Genomic DNA, 14,004 nt, shown 5'->3' with positions numbered 1-14,004 from the left:
TTTGTACATATATAATGTTTCAAAATCCATACTTGTTTTATCCTTAAAATGTTTTAGAACAAAAATATTCTTAAAATGACAAATTTAAACTCTAACCTCTTTTAAAACTCTCCTATTCTTTCTTTTTTTCCCTGTCTCCCTTCCAGATTCAAAGATCTGAGGAATATGAGATTTCATATCTTCTTTATTCTATGTATACTTGCCAAGATTTTCAAATATACACTCAAAGGAAAACACCCCTAAACAAATTTTAGTTACACAATTCAGAAAACTTTATAAATGCCTCCACTTTTAAAATACAATTATCAAGTAAATCAGCTATTAAAGAAATAAGTATATACAAATGACAAATATTTTTAAAGAGAAATTTAATATTAATGAAATATCAACATAAAAAGGAATGTCTAAAATTAAGTACCTTATCCAAAGCACTATTATTTCTATTAGAAAGCCCAGGTAAGGAGTGCCTGGGTGGCTCAGTTGGTTAGGCATCTGACTTCGGCCTAGGTCATGATCTCACCGTTCCAGAGTTCGAGCCCCATGTTGGGCTCTGTGCTGACAGCTCAGAGGCTGGAGCCTGTTTCAGATTATGTGTCTTCCTCTCTCTCTCTGCCCCTCCCCCACTCACACTCTGTCTCCCCCCGCCCTCTCTCTCAAAAATAAACATTAAAAAAAAAAAAAGTCCAGATAAGTATGTCATTTCCTAAACATAAGCAACAGAAAATCTCAAATGCTTTTTTCTACTTTTAAAAGTTACTAGCTCAACATCATGAAGAGAAGTTACATTAAGTAAATACATCTTCTGCAGACCTCTGAATGCTTTTCCTCTGGAACATTAATCTACCTGGAATCATCATTTTAGTCAGGAAAAAAAAAGTGTTTTTTTTGTTTGGTTGGTTGGATGTGGGGTTTTTTGCGGTATATTTTTACTAACAGTTAAAGGGCAAAAGGATAAATATTTGTTTGCCATTAAGTTTATTTCAAGTTTATTCTCTTCCTTTTCACATAATTATTGTTATACTGGGACTTAAAAGTTATTAATAAAACTAATTTCTCACACAGTAGGATTAAACATTTTCATTTTTAAATATAAAAGAAAATAAATATAACCATTAAGATTCCTATCTTTAAATTACAGGATTGAAATAGAATATCCACAGCTATTGATCTCACTGTCCAGTGCTATGGTAATTTGATCAAACTTCTTTAAAGTCCTACTGTCAGCTGCTAACTACCCTAGAAGTAAAACAAATAAGTCAATAAAACGGAAAAAATAAAGCGCTACTGTCAGAAAGACAATCACTAGCCAATCTGTCAAGCAGAACAAGATTAAATGCATAGAGTCTAGAAGAAACCAGCCTCAGCAACGACAAAAAAACTTAAACTTTGTTTCACTGTCTTGTATCCTTTTGCCAAGTTTTCACAATTTTTTATTTGGGGGGAATCATCAAAATATCCTTTCCAATATTACAAATAGCAGGTCCTCTCTCTTCTCTAGCACTTTTCACCCCTTTCTACCACTCTTAAGGAAAAGTGTTCCACATGTAACATACTCCTACTATATATGCCCAGAGTTTTTTATGACTGATACGCAGCTGCCAGAAATGTAAATTATGAGCACTTGCTAGCCAAACACCTCCTCCACCTTTTTCCCTATTGATTCAAGACACACTAATGTTGCAATACGAAGGCCCGATCTCTCATTTTAGAAATGAGGCGACTGACAGGTTGAACAACATAGTCAAGAGTACCACACAGTGAAATCACCAGGCACAGAGCGTACATACTCTATCCCAAATTTTTTGTTCCCAATCTCCAATTCATTAAATGATACCATGCTTCCCTGTAGATTCACTATTGTGGAACAACTGAGTTAGCCAGGCCAAAATATATGAGTTAATCGGCACTAGTGAATTTTTCAGGTCCTGGGAGCTTAACTCTTCAAATAACAAAACTTTAAAAAGTTATCAATTCTTGGGGCACCTGGGTGACTCAGTTGGCTAAGTGTCCGACTTCGGCTCAAGTCATGATCTCATGGCGCGTGGGTTCAAGCCCCACATCTGTGCTGACGGCTCAGAGCCTGGAGCCTGCTTCAGATTCTGTGTCTCCCTCTCTCTCTGCTCCTTCCCCATTCACACTCTGTCTGTCCTCAAAAATAAATAAACATTACAAAAAAATGTTTTTCATTCCTCAAAACAAAGTGCTTGTAATTAGCATATAGACCTAAACTGAGACAAAGTAGACTTTCAACACTCTAAACAAGTGCTTCTCAAACTTGAATGTTCATACAAATCTCCAAGAATTCTTGTGAAATAAAGACTCTAATTCAATAGGTCTGAGATTGGGCCCAAGACTCTGCATTTCTAATCAGCAGACAGGTGAAGCCAAGTCTGTTGGCCCCACATACTACAGTTTGAGTAGCAAAGGTCTAGAACACATACCTCTTTTCTTCCTCTCTCCTATTTCTAAATCCTCATTCCCCTGCTTGTTCCTTTTTTAGCTTTACCCTTCTTCTTAGGTTAAGTCTGCAAAGAAGAACCACAGTGACTATTTAGTCCTGTAGATAGCCCTTGGAATTACAAAGGTTTTCCAATCCATAACAAAGCTACACGATCAAAGTGCAGAAGGGCCAAAACACTACAGTAGTCATAAACTGTCTCTGAATGAAACCAAGAATAATATAATCAATATAGATGACATGATTTTCAGGAAGTATAATTATTTGGTATATTTGTTAGCAATTAAACATTTTCCTTCAGATATGTTTTTTAAAAACTTAAGTTTCTTAATAGGAAGTCAGAAACTTATTCATGTTAAGATTCAATAACATTCACCGGACTTCAAGCTGTATTACAAAGCTGTAATCATCAAGACAGTATGGTACTGGCACAAAAACAGACACTCAGATCAATGGAACAGAATAGAGAGAACCCAGAAATGGACCCACAAACGTATGGCCAACTAATCTTTGACAAAGCAGGAAAGAATATCCAATGGAATAAGGACAGTCTCTTCAGCAAGCGGTGCTGGGAAAACTGGACAGTGACAGGCAGAAAAATGAACCTGGACCACTTTCTTACACCATACACAAAAATAAACTCAAAATGGATGAAAGACCTAAATGTAAGACAGGAAGCCTTCAAAACCCTCCAGAAGAAAGCAGGCAAAAACCTCTTTGACCTTGGCCATAGTAACTTCTTACTCAACACGTCTCCAGAGGCAAGGGAAACAAAAGTAAAAATGAACTATTGGGACCTCCTCAAAATAAAAAGCTTCTGCACAGCGAAGGAAACAATCAGCAAAACTAAAAGGCAACTGACAGAATGGGAGAAGAATATGTTATTTGCAAACAACATATCAGGTAAAGGGTTAGTATCCAAAATCTGTAAAGAACTTACCAAACCCAACACCCAAAAAAACAAATAATCCAGTGAGGAAATGGGCAAAAGACATGAATACACACTTCTCCAAAGAAGACATCCAGATGGCCAACCGACACATGAAAAAATGCTCAACATCACTCATCATCAGGGAAATACAAATCAAAACCACAATGAGATACCACCTCATACTTGTCAGAATGGCTAACATTAACAACTCAGGCAACAACAGATGTTGGCAAGGATGCGGAGAAAGAGGATCTCTTTTGCACTGCTGGTGGGAATGCAAACTGGTGCAGTCACTCTGGAAAACAGTATGGAGGTTCCCCAAAAAACTAAAAATAGAACTACCCTACGACCCAGTAACTGCACTACTAGGTATTTATCCAAGGGATAGTGGTGTGCTGTTTCGAAGGGGCACACCCCCCCAATGTTTATAGCAGCGCTATCAACAATAGCCAAAGTATGGAAACAGCCCAAATGTCCATCGATGGATGAATGGATAAAGATGTGGTATATATATACAATGGAATATTACTTGGCAATCAAAAAGAATGAAATCTTGCCATTTGCAACTATGTGGATGGAACTAGAGGGTATTATGCTAAGCAAAATTAGTCAGTCAAAGAAAGACAAATATCATATGACTTCACTCATATGAGGACTATAAGACACAGAACAGATGAACACAAGGGAAGGGAAGCAAAAATAATATAAAAACAGGGAGGGGGACAAAACATAAGAGACTCTTAAATATGGAGAACAAACAGAGGGTTACTGGAGGGGTTGTGGGAAGGGGGATGGGATAAATGGGTTAGGGGCATTAGGGAATCTACCCTTGAAATCATTGTTGTACTATATGCTAAATAACTTGGATGTAAATTATAAAAAAAGATTCAATAACTGAGCTGCTAATTATGAAGAGAATAATGGTACTTGTACTAATCCTTATAACCTATTAATATTATTTCTTTTTTAGGCTACTGTAAAACTACAAGAAATTCTGCTACCACGTATACCTAAGAGTCAAGAGAGCAGCTTTCTAATGACTTAATATTTGAAGTACATATGTCTCATAATCTTCTATAAATTTCAGTTATAGTTGCAGTATACCAGATTCTGTCAAATATCTTATAACTCTGACAGGAATTGGTAGATTTGGAATGAGTCCTTTAAGATAATAAATGCTAGCATTCATATGGCAATAGAAATGTTGTTCCTACCAAAAGACACTATACACCTAATCATGAGTCTCAAAGCAGAAGTCTCATTTTACAATGGGGAAACTTGACCCACATCCCAGTTCTGCAACTAAGTACAGTGCAAAGAGAATATGAAACTCCTAACTTTAAAACTTAGCTTGTAATTACTATATTCTACAGGTCAAACATTGTTAAACTTCCTTTTAGGTATCAAAACTAATTCTTTAAATCAAAGTTATGTAAAATAGCTGGTTTCTCAGTAACATTTAGAAATATGGTTTCTGCATAATGTTAGTCTCTTGCAATATAGTGAACAACAACGTAGGTAGAATCCAATTCTGTGCTGTAGTTTTCTCCCAGGAAAACTGAAGCAGATAATTCCACTCCATCAAACCAGACAACAGTGCATTCTAGTGGCCAAAGAAGAGCATAATCAGAAATGTCTCAGACTCTGGTAAAACTTAACTGTCTAAAATCAAGAAGCTAATAAAATATTATAAACATTATATGAACTGCTATAAATTTAAAGAAAATTTGCATTTAAGATTTAAGTGAAAATATAAGAAAGAAAAAATATTACCCAAAAGCTCCAGTCACCACTCCAGTTATGTAAATTTGGCCCCTGTTTTTTTGCTGACACTGTATTATTCTCATCCGCAACTGGGCTAGGATTCTCCTCTAACTCTTCCTGTGGCTCAGGGGCAAAGCTTGAATCCCCCGCATTTATTGCCTGGAAACAAGTATCAACAATTTAAATTACTTATTGAGAAATGCTCATTTTAAAAATGAAAAGAGTTAATGTTCAAAATACACAAATTAACTTGAAAACAATATTTAAGCATTTAGGAAACAGTAATTAACATGTTTTTTCTTCTACAGTTCATATATTTACACATGTGACAAATATTCTCCAACTACTACTACTCATTAGGTAGTTTAATTGGCACTGGGAATTCAAAAATGAATAAAAGGAAGTCCTTAGCTTCCAGAAGTTCACAGTCAGCTAGAGGAATAATTAAACAGTAAAAAATACCATGTAAGGGGGATGATAATTAGTTCAACCTCTTTGGAGAATAATTTGCAATGCCTCCTCTGGTCTAGAATGGGTATAAACTAAAACTCTGTGCACATGGAGTCAACAATGGTTATAGTACTAAGAAAGTGGAAACAAACTTACTAACCATAATTTGTGGGAAATTGGTAAATTAACTCTGATTTATACAAACAATGTAGTTAAAAATCAATGAATCAGGCATTGACCCCCAATCTATGGAGCATTCTGGGGAAAGAGTACACTCTGTGCAAGAGATGGACCCATTTGGGCAGTCACTCATGAAAGAGAGTCATTTTGGAGTAAAAAAGAGAGAGAGAGAAAAGAGCTGGGAGGAGGGAAGGGAGCAACCATTGTGAGAACACATGGCTCACCTGGACCCTTAAATACCTCTGTTGTTCCTGCTGTTGCCCTGCTGCCACTGGTACCTATGCCTCTATTGTAACAAAAGTCCTGATCCTCCAGGTTACAGAGAAAAGCAGCCATGGAACCCATGTGGCACAGCAAAGGGGTAATTCAAACTCAGCTTCAGCTCAGGGTTGGTTTTTTTGTTTTTGTTTTTTAGTGTTTATTTATTTTTGAGAGAGAGAGAGACAGAGGGACAGAGAGAGAGACAGAGCATGAGCAGGGGAGGGGCCGAGAGAGAGGGAGACACAGAATCTGAAGCAGGCTCTGGGCTCTGAGCCGTCAGCACAGATGTGGGGCTTGAACCCATGAGCTGTGAGATCATGACCTGAGCTGAAGTCAGACACTTAACTGACTGAGCCACTCAGGCGCCCCAAGCTCAGGGTTTTTAAACTCCACAAAGTAACCACATACCCCTACCCCTGGTAACACTGATTTGAGGCTCTCTGGAGGATGAAATTTATAAATATGAAATGATATACAGGACTCCCTCCACTTGAAATATATTCACTCACCACCAAAAGAGATAGAGAAAAACAATAAACAAACAAACAAAGAAACAACAACAAAATAGAGAAGTCCACAATTTGGCCCAGTTGGAAATCCAAAATTTACTAAAATAATTTATACAACAAAAGGTAAAGATTGGCTTTTATATCTCTATAGCACAGGTTTTTTAATTAACTTCAACATCTGCTGAAATGCCTTAAGTGGCAAATTTTCATGACTTTAATCAATACTGGGCTCAAACTACAGTTATACCTGGAGATCCCACTAAATTTAGGGAAATACTCAACATAAAATAGATAATAAATAGGTATGTCTCACTTTAACCACCAGAACTTCTGTCTTGCTGAAATTCTTCCAGGTAATGGTATAGTACACATCACCCTAAAATATTCCATATTGGCAGTGGATGCTCTGACCCAACAATAAATTTAAACAGAGTCTTTGGAGCATACAAATGGCTTTTTAAAAAGCCATGAACCACTCCCTCAACCCCTAGCTAAAATAGTAAATACAACTCAACTCAATATAACATTAAACAGGGCCTTTGAGGATTGGGATTTATTATAAAAGACCTAATTAGTGAAAGAGTGATTATCTCTATGGTTTCTCCATTTAACAGCTCAACATGGCCTACTAAAGTTGGAAAAATGAATGGTGCCTCACAGTTGATGACTGTGCCCCTGATGCTGTGTTCCCTCCCATGAAGGCCCCTTTACCACATACTATTGAAATTACTGACTCTATCCAATCAGAAACTGGTAAATATATGTTATAATAGGGGCGCCTGGGTGGCTCAGTCGGTTAAACGTCCGACTTCGGCTCAGGTCATGATCTCAAGGTTTGTGGCTTCAAGCCGCCCATCAGCCTCTGTGCTGTCAGCTCAGAGCCTGGAGCCTGTTTCAGATTCTGTGTCTCCCTCTCTCTCTGACCCTTCCCTGGTCATGCTCTGTCTCTCTGTGTCTCAAAAATAAGTATATATATATTATATATACATATATATATATGTTATATATATAACATATATATAACATATATATATGCTATAATAAATTTGGCTAATATTCTGTTCAGCGTCTCTTTCAACAAGCTCTCAGTCACATTTTGCCTTCATCTCTAGTGGGACACTATTAATATACCTTTACAGAGCTAGGCACAGCATACCTCAAAAGGCTTGCCCTTACATGCAACTTTTACAGGCAATATTGTAATTGTAATTATTTTGCTCCAGGAGCACAGGTATGACATTACATTGCTTACATCCTCCTCTGAAGACATTCTTTTGACATACCCATTCAAATATGCACAAAAGAGCTCACGAAAAGGGGATGGGCCATTGCCCCAAACACAGCATTAAGGCCTGCCACCTTAAATTCCTGAAAACCATTTGGTACACCAAAGGTCACTCCATCCCTGACAATGTCAAGAAATTACTATTGACCCTCTTAGCACCCATAACACTAAAATAAGCCCAACATTTCTTAGGAGTTTTGGGCATCTAGAGCAATATATTCCTCATTTACAAACTTTACTTAAGTCTGTTTACACTATTACTTACAAATCAGTCATGCTGAATGAGGATCCTTCCCAAAAAAGACTCTAATATTTGTCAAAATCACAACAGACACTTCCATTAGTACTATTCCCCTCTCCCCCAAACACACACACACACACACACACACACACACACACACACACACACAGAACTCTTCATTACAGAGACTTTAGCAGCTTCTTTCCATGACTGTTGGAGTCTCTCAACCACCCATGGTGTCTATAAGTTGTCTATAGGCTTCTAATGCAAGAAACTATCCCCCAGGTCCCACGTTATACACCATTAGAGCAGCAGTCACTGACAGCATACTGGACTCTTCTGGAAATAGAGGCTCTACAAACCCTGAGCCTGTGACCCTCCATACCCAGACCTTCTTAGGTCTTAGAAGCAACACCTTGCAAGCTCAGCACAACTACCAAGGCCTCCTTGCTCTGGGATAAAACCAAATCTGAGCCCCCTACCATATCTTACCCGCAAGAGGGCATGCCCTCCCCTGTCCTCATTCTTTCATCAGATGTCATGGTGCTAGAAAAGGCCATCACTCTTCTGAACCCCTTGTTAACCTGAAGAGTGACTTGGGTTCAAATGAGTGAACAGCAGTTGGAGTCTGTACACTCTAAATTCCCATTTGAAGTCTGACAGACAAACCTACTGTTCAGTGAACAGCATTACCACCATTACACATGATGGAGCTCTCTGGATATCTACTGCTTTTCATCCCTTAACCAAGATGTCCCTGATAAAGGTAAGGACCCAAGGGTCAGCACAACTGGCTGAACTTCCCATAGTCATCTTAACACTGGATGCTCTGGCCAACAGTTGGCTCCATCTGCACATTTTTACAGACTCTTGGGGCACTGCCTCAGAGCTGCACCCTTTGGGATAAAGCACTCTAGAAATCTGTTTCACAGATACTCAAAATACAAATCAAGATCACCATGTCTTGGGGCACCTGGGTGGCTCAGTCAGTTAAGGGTCCAACTCTTTATTTCTATTCAGGTCATGATCTCACAGTTTGTGAGATGGAGCCCAAAACTGGGTACTGCACTGACAGCATAGAAGCTGCTTGGGATTCTCTCCCTCTCTCTCTGCCCCTCCCCTGCTCACGTGTACGTTCTTTCTCTAAATAAATAAATAAATAATTTTTTTTTTTTTTAAAAGATCGCTCGTGTCTCTACATATACTAAACCCATAATAAAAGACCTCACCAAGATACTCCTTATGCCTGTTAGAGTTCCAGAAGATTACTAATAGAGACCAAGGCACTCATTTTATTTCTCAAAACACACTGTTGCGCTCTTGAACAAGGCATTCCAGGGAACTTTCATTTTCCTTACTGGGCACAGGCTGGAGACCTAGTAGACAGCCATGATGGCTTACCTACACTAATTCAAATTCAACTAAATGAAAAATGGTACCTTTCAGTCATTAACCCAACATCTGGGTGAACTGTGATAAGGAGTCTCATTCAATTTTTTAATGTTTGCCTGCTGACAGATTTTAAGCCTCACCCGTCCTTTTTCCTCTTCTTTCCCCCATATGGGCAAGTGGGTGAGAAATTCTGGGTGCTCTCACCTTTGGTGTGGGTGAGAGAGTCAAACCAAGCAAGCCCCAGTCCACACACAGCAACCCTTACCCTGATCCCACCAGGGTAAAAACCTGGATTAAACTTCCTTTCCTTGTCTTTTAAATCATTTAGGATCTGCTTGAGAAGCCTGACCTACTTCTACTTTTTCATTACGTATTTAATAAGCCATTGTATATATAAGTAATAAGCCTTCTCATATATTCATGGTGCATGTGTGGCATAATTCTACATCCAAATCAAATTGAAAGGGTAGGAGTTCATTCTGACTTTGTAGAGTGGCTACAACAGAATCCTATCTCTCTAACTTATTAGTTGTGTGGTCTTTGCCAGTCAATTTCTCTAAATCTGTTTTCTCCACTCTACAGTAGGGGTAATAACTCTCGGTAGTCTAAACTATAAACTCATTGAGAACAGGAATCATGTGTCTGTTGCTCACCATCTTATCCTAACACCAGTGCCAGGGACAGAGAATAAAATAACTGATTGGGTTCATTAACATGTATCATGCCTATTTCATTAAGTAATGTTTCTGAGGCTCAGTTGAAATAGTATTCACTTGTTCATTCAACAATTATTCGAATGTCTCTACCATTTTGTAACCTGTAAAATGCTACTCACATAAAAGGTATCGCACTGATTGCAATTCTCTAAAATATATACACCCAACCAACGTAAAAGAAATGAGCGTAGTGTTCATAAATGCAGGTAGCCCTGGAACAAAAGTAGGCTTTCACCCTGAAGGTTAATCAGCAAGATCTTCCGTTTATCAAATAAGACAGTGAGCAAAGAACAAAACTAGTTGGAACCAAAAGCTTGGTTGACAGCACAGTTATTTACGCTAGAGTCCTGAGCCCTTTATTCAAGAGCTGATAGTTTAGGGAGGCGGGTGAGACTGGATCAACGTGATGTCGGGTCAGAATCACGGCAACGGAACGTGAGTCGGTGGGGCCTGAGGCTGAGACATCTGGACTAGGACATTTCGGGACCAAATTCCTGCTCTCCACGCCCACAGAGAAGCAGACTTTCCACCATCGCCGCGAGGGGAAGGCTCGCAGGAAGCACACGAAACCGTTTCCTTGGTAACAACTTTCCAAATTACTCCAAAGAGCACGGAGAAAACGGAAGGGAGGAATTAATTATCATAATCTGAGAAGGTTCAAACAACTATCGTGAAGAAAACTGCCGGGTGCAGCCACCGCTTGGGAAGCCGCCCCAGCGAAGAGCCGCTTACCTGGCGAACAGTCAGAGCGCCCTCCATCGCAGCTCCTTGGGCCGCAGCGGAACCGCGCACGCGCGCCTCGAGTGGGGAGGGGGCGGCCCGGCGCGTGCCCCGCGACCACCCCCGGCGCGCGCTCAGGACTCTGGGCCACGCACGCCCCTACCGCGACCTCGGAGGGCTACCTGGGATCCTGCCTGCGCGCCTTGCGCCCTCTGGCGGCAGTCGCCTTTGGCTAGCTAGTGAGAATGTAATGTTAATTTGTTAGCGCGCAGACCAGTCTTTTACTAGCATCAAGATAAGCTCCCTGTACTTCCCTACCTCCCAGTACCTACCTCCCAACCTCAAACTCCTGTGCCTGTGGTGAAACGGCTTCCGGGCCTTAGTCACTCCTCACAAAGTCCCTCCTCAACCTCTTTCACACAATACATACTCTGCCCCAGGGTGCGAAAAGGTGAATTGCATGGCAAAGTCGTTCCTTCAAATAAGGGCCTGAAGTTATAATTCATAGTTAAAAGCTATTGAGTGTTTTCACTCTTATGTGGATCCTGAGAAACTTAACAGAAACCCATGGAGGAGGGGAAGGAAAAAAAAAAAAAAAAAAAAGAGGTTAGAGTGGGAGAGAGCCAAAGCATAGGAGACTGTTAAAAACTGAGAACAAACTGAGGGTTGATGGGGGGTGGGAGGGAGGGGAGGGTGGGTGATGGGTATTGAGGAGGGCACCTTTTGGGATGAGCACTGGGTGTTGTATGGAAACCAATTTGACAATAAATTTCATATATTGAAAAAAAAATAAAATAAAATATTTAAAAAAAAATGTGACATGAGATGATAAAAAAAAAAAAAAAAAATCTATTGAGTGTTGGGACGCCTGAGCGGCTCTGGTGGGTTGAGCGTCTGACTTCAGCTCTGGTCATGATCTCACAGTTCATGAGTTCGAGCCCCTCATCAGGATCTGTGCTGACAGCTCAGAACCTGGAGCCTGCTTTGGATTCTGTGTCTCCCTCTCTCTCTCTCTCTGCCCCTCCCCCACTCACAGGCATGCTCTCTCTCTCTCTCAAAAATAAATAAAACATTAAAAAAAAAAGGTATTGAGTGTTGCCGATCCTGGTTCCTTCCGCCCTCAAAATACAGCTATAAAAGACATTCTAGAACAATTAAGGAAGACTGAATGTGAAATACATATTATTTATATGTATAAATATATTGATTAGTGTATTAAATATATTTACGAAATAAATATATTTCTTCCTTGTTACAGAATAAATAACGGTTTGTGGATAAAATTATTGATATTCATTTATGGATAATTACTACTTGGTGGTTATGTTGGAGAATGTCTTTATTATTAGAAAATTCATGCTCAGGTATTTAGGAATGAGGTGTCATGATGCCTACAACTTGATTTCAAATGCTTCAACAAATACAGATGCCACGGGCTGAATGTGGAGTCCTCCCCAAATTCATACGCTGACATATAATCCCCTTCTACCATTTGAGGACACTGTTAAGAAGACTGCAACTATGAATAGGGTGTGGGTTCTCACCAGACACAGAATCTGCAGGTGTCTTCATCCTGGACTTCCCAGGCTTCAGAACTGTGAGAAATAAATCTTTGTTGTTTACAAGCCACCTAACCTCTGGCATTTTTTGTTCTAACCGCCTAAATAAACTAAGACAACAGATAAGGGGAAAGAGAACGCAAAATAGCAAAATGTTAGCAATTATTCCATCGATGTGGAGGGTACACCACTATTCAGTTATTCTTTTCCTGTTTCTGTATGTTTGAAAATAATCATAATGGAAAGTGGAAGAGGGAGAAAAAGTCAACTCCGCTTCCACAAAAAGTCAGATATTGAGTATCTTTTTTAAAAAAGTATTATATATAAGTTATTATATATAAGTTATAATATAACATATATTATATGTTAAGGAACAATTACCTAATAAGATAATCAAGAAAGGATATATTCTCGTTTTTGTTCTGCAAAACTTAGCATAAACTGTGTTTTTCTTCAATGTTGTGTACAAGAATAGGCTGAAGAAAAAATGCCTATTATTTGAACCGGAAGCCATGCTAAGAATTCTACTCTGGATTGAAAGAATTTAATATTGCCAATATTTTTTTAATGGTACAAGATGAATGTGGTTATTATGTAAAGTATTTTAAAACTAATATTTAAATTTTTTTAACTTTGAAACAATTTCAAACTTACAGAAAAATTGCAAATATATTACAATAACCTTTTCCCTGAGCCATTTGAAAGTAAACTGTCAACAGTGTGCCCTATAAACTCTGAATATTTAGGTGAATATTTCTTGCATACAAGGACATTCTCCCAAACCATCATAATATGACCAACAAAATTGGGAAATTAACATCATATTACTACATTCTAATTCTCACATCACACTAAAGTTCAACCAATTGTCCCAGTAAGATCCTTCATAGTAAGAGAATATAGCCCCAAATCACATGTTATCATCTGTTGCCATATCTCCTTCAATGTGCAATATTAAATGCCCCTTGCACAGGCTCCCTCCTCATCCATCCCACCCTAACCCCCTTGCCCAGCCATCATGGTCCCTGCATTCTGCATACACCCTTTCCTACTCTGCTCAGGTTGTATAACCCCTCACAGTGCCACCCCCACTAAATTATTTAATTTTTTTGAAAAGGTGGAAAAAATGAAAATAATCTGATAAAGAAAGGTCCTAAGGTTGGGCTAGGTGAATCACTATTCAGGTTTTAGACCAATTTTAAAAGGGTGACATTGTTTTTAAATAGAGATTTCGAAGTTGAGGAGATAAAGAGGAAACAGCAAAGACTGAGAAGGAATGGCCAATGAGGTAGATAGAGAACCTCATCCTGAAGTCAAATAAAGTATCTCAAGGAGGATGAAAAAAAATCAGAGATGTCAACTATTGCTAACAGGTCAAGTAGGATGAGAACTGAGAATAGTTCTATATCGCTCTATATTTATCAATCTGGAGATCATTCGTTGACCTTGACAAGAACAATTTTGGTGGAGAGCAGATTCAAGAGAAAAGGAAAGGTTGTAGAAGGCAATATGTATAAACAATTACTTGGAAGAACTTA

At 38.9% G+C, this 14,004-nt stretch overlaps 1 protein-coding gene across 1 annotated transcript in view; it reads right to left on the bottom strand.

Moving 5' to 3' along the window:
- The window catches only part of GRAMD1C (GRAM domain containing 1C), a 102,466-nt gene extending 91,465 nt beyond the window's left edge, over positions 1 to 11,001 (bottom strand). The window contains exons 1-2 of the mRNA XM_042957190.1: positions 10,920 to 11,001; positions 5,163 to 5,312 (exon numbers count right to left, since the gene is read on the bottom strand). Of these exons, the coding sequence (XP_042813124.1) occupies positions 5,163 to 5,312; positions 10,920 to 10,946 (177 nt within the window). The 5' untranslated portion in view covers positions 10,947 to 11,001. The remainder of the gene's footprint in view (positions 1 to 5,162; positions 5,313 to 10,919) is intronic.
- Between the last annotated feature and the right edge of the window lie 3,003 nt (positions 11,002 to 14,004).

The sequence above is a fragment of the Panthera tigris genome, chromosome C2, assembly GCF_018350195.1.
Source record: "Panthera tigris isolate Pti1 chromosome C2, P.tigris_Pti1_mat1.1, whole genome shotgun sequence".
Classification (NCBI taxonomy): domain Eukaryota; kingdom Metazoa; phylum Chordata; class Mammalia; order Carnivora; family Felidae; genus Panthera; species Panthera tigris.
This window is presented reverse-complemented; position numbering and strand designations above follow the sequence as displayed.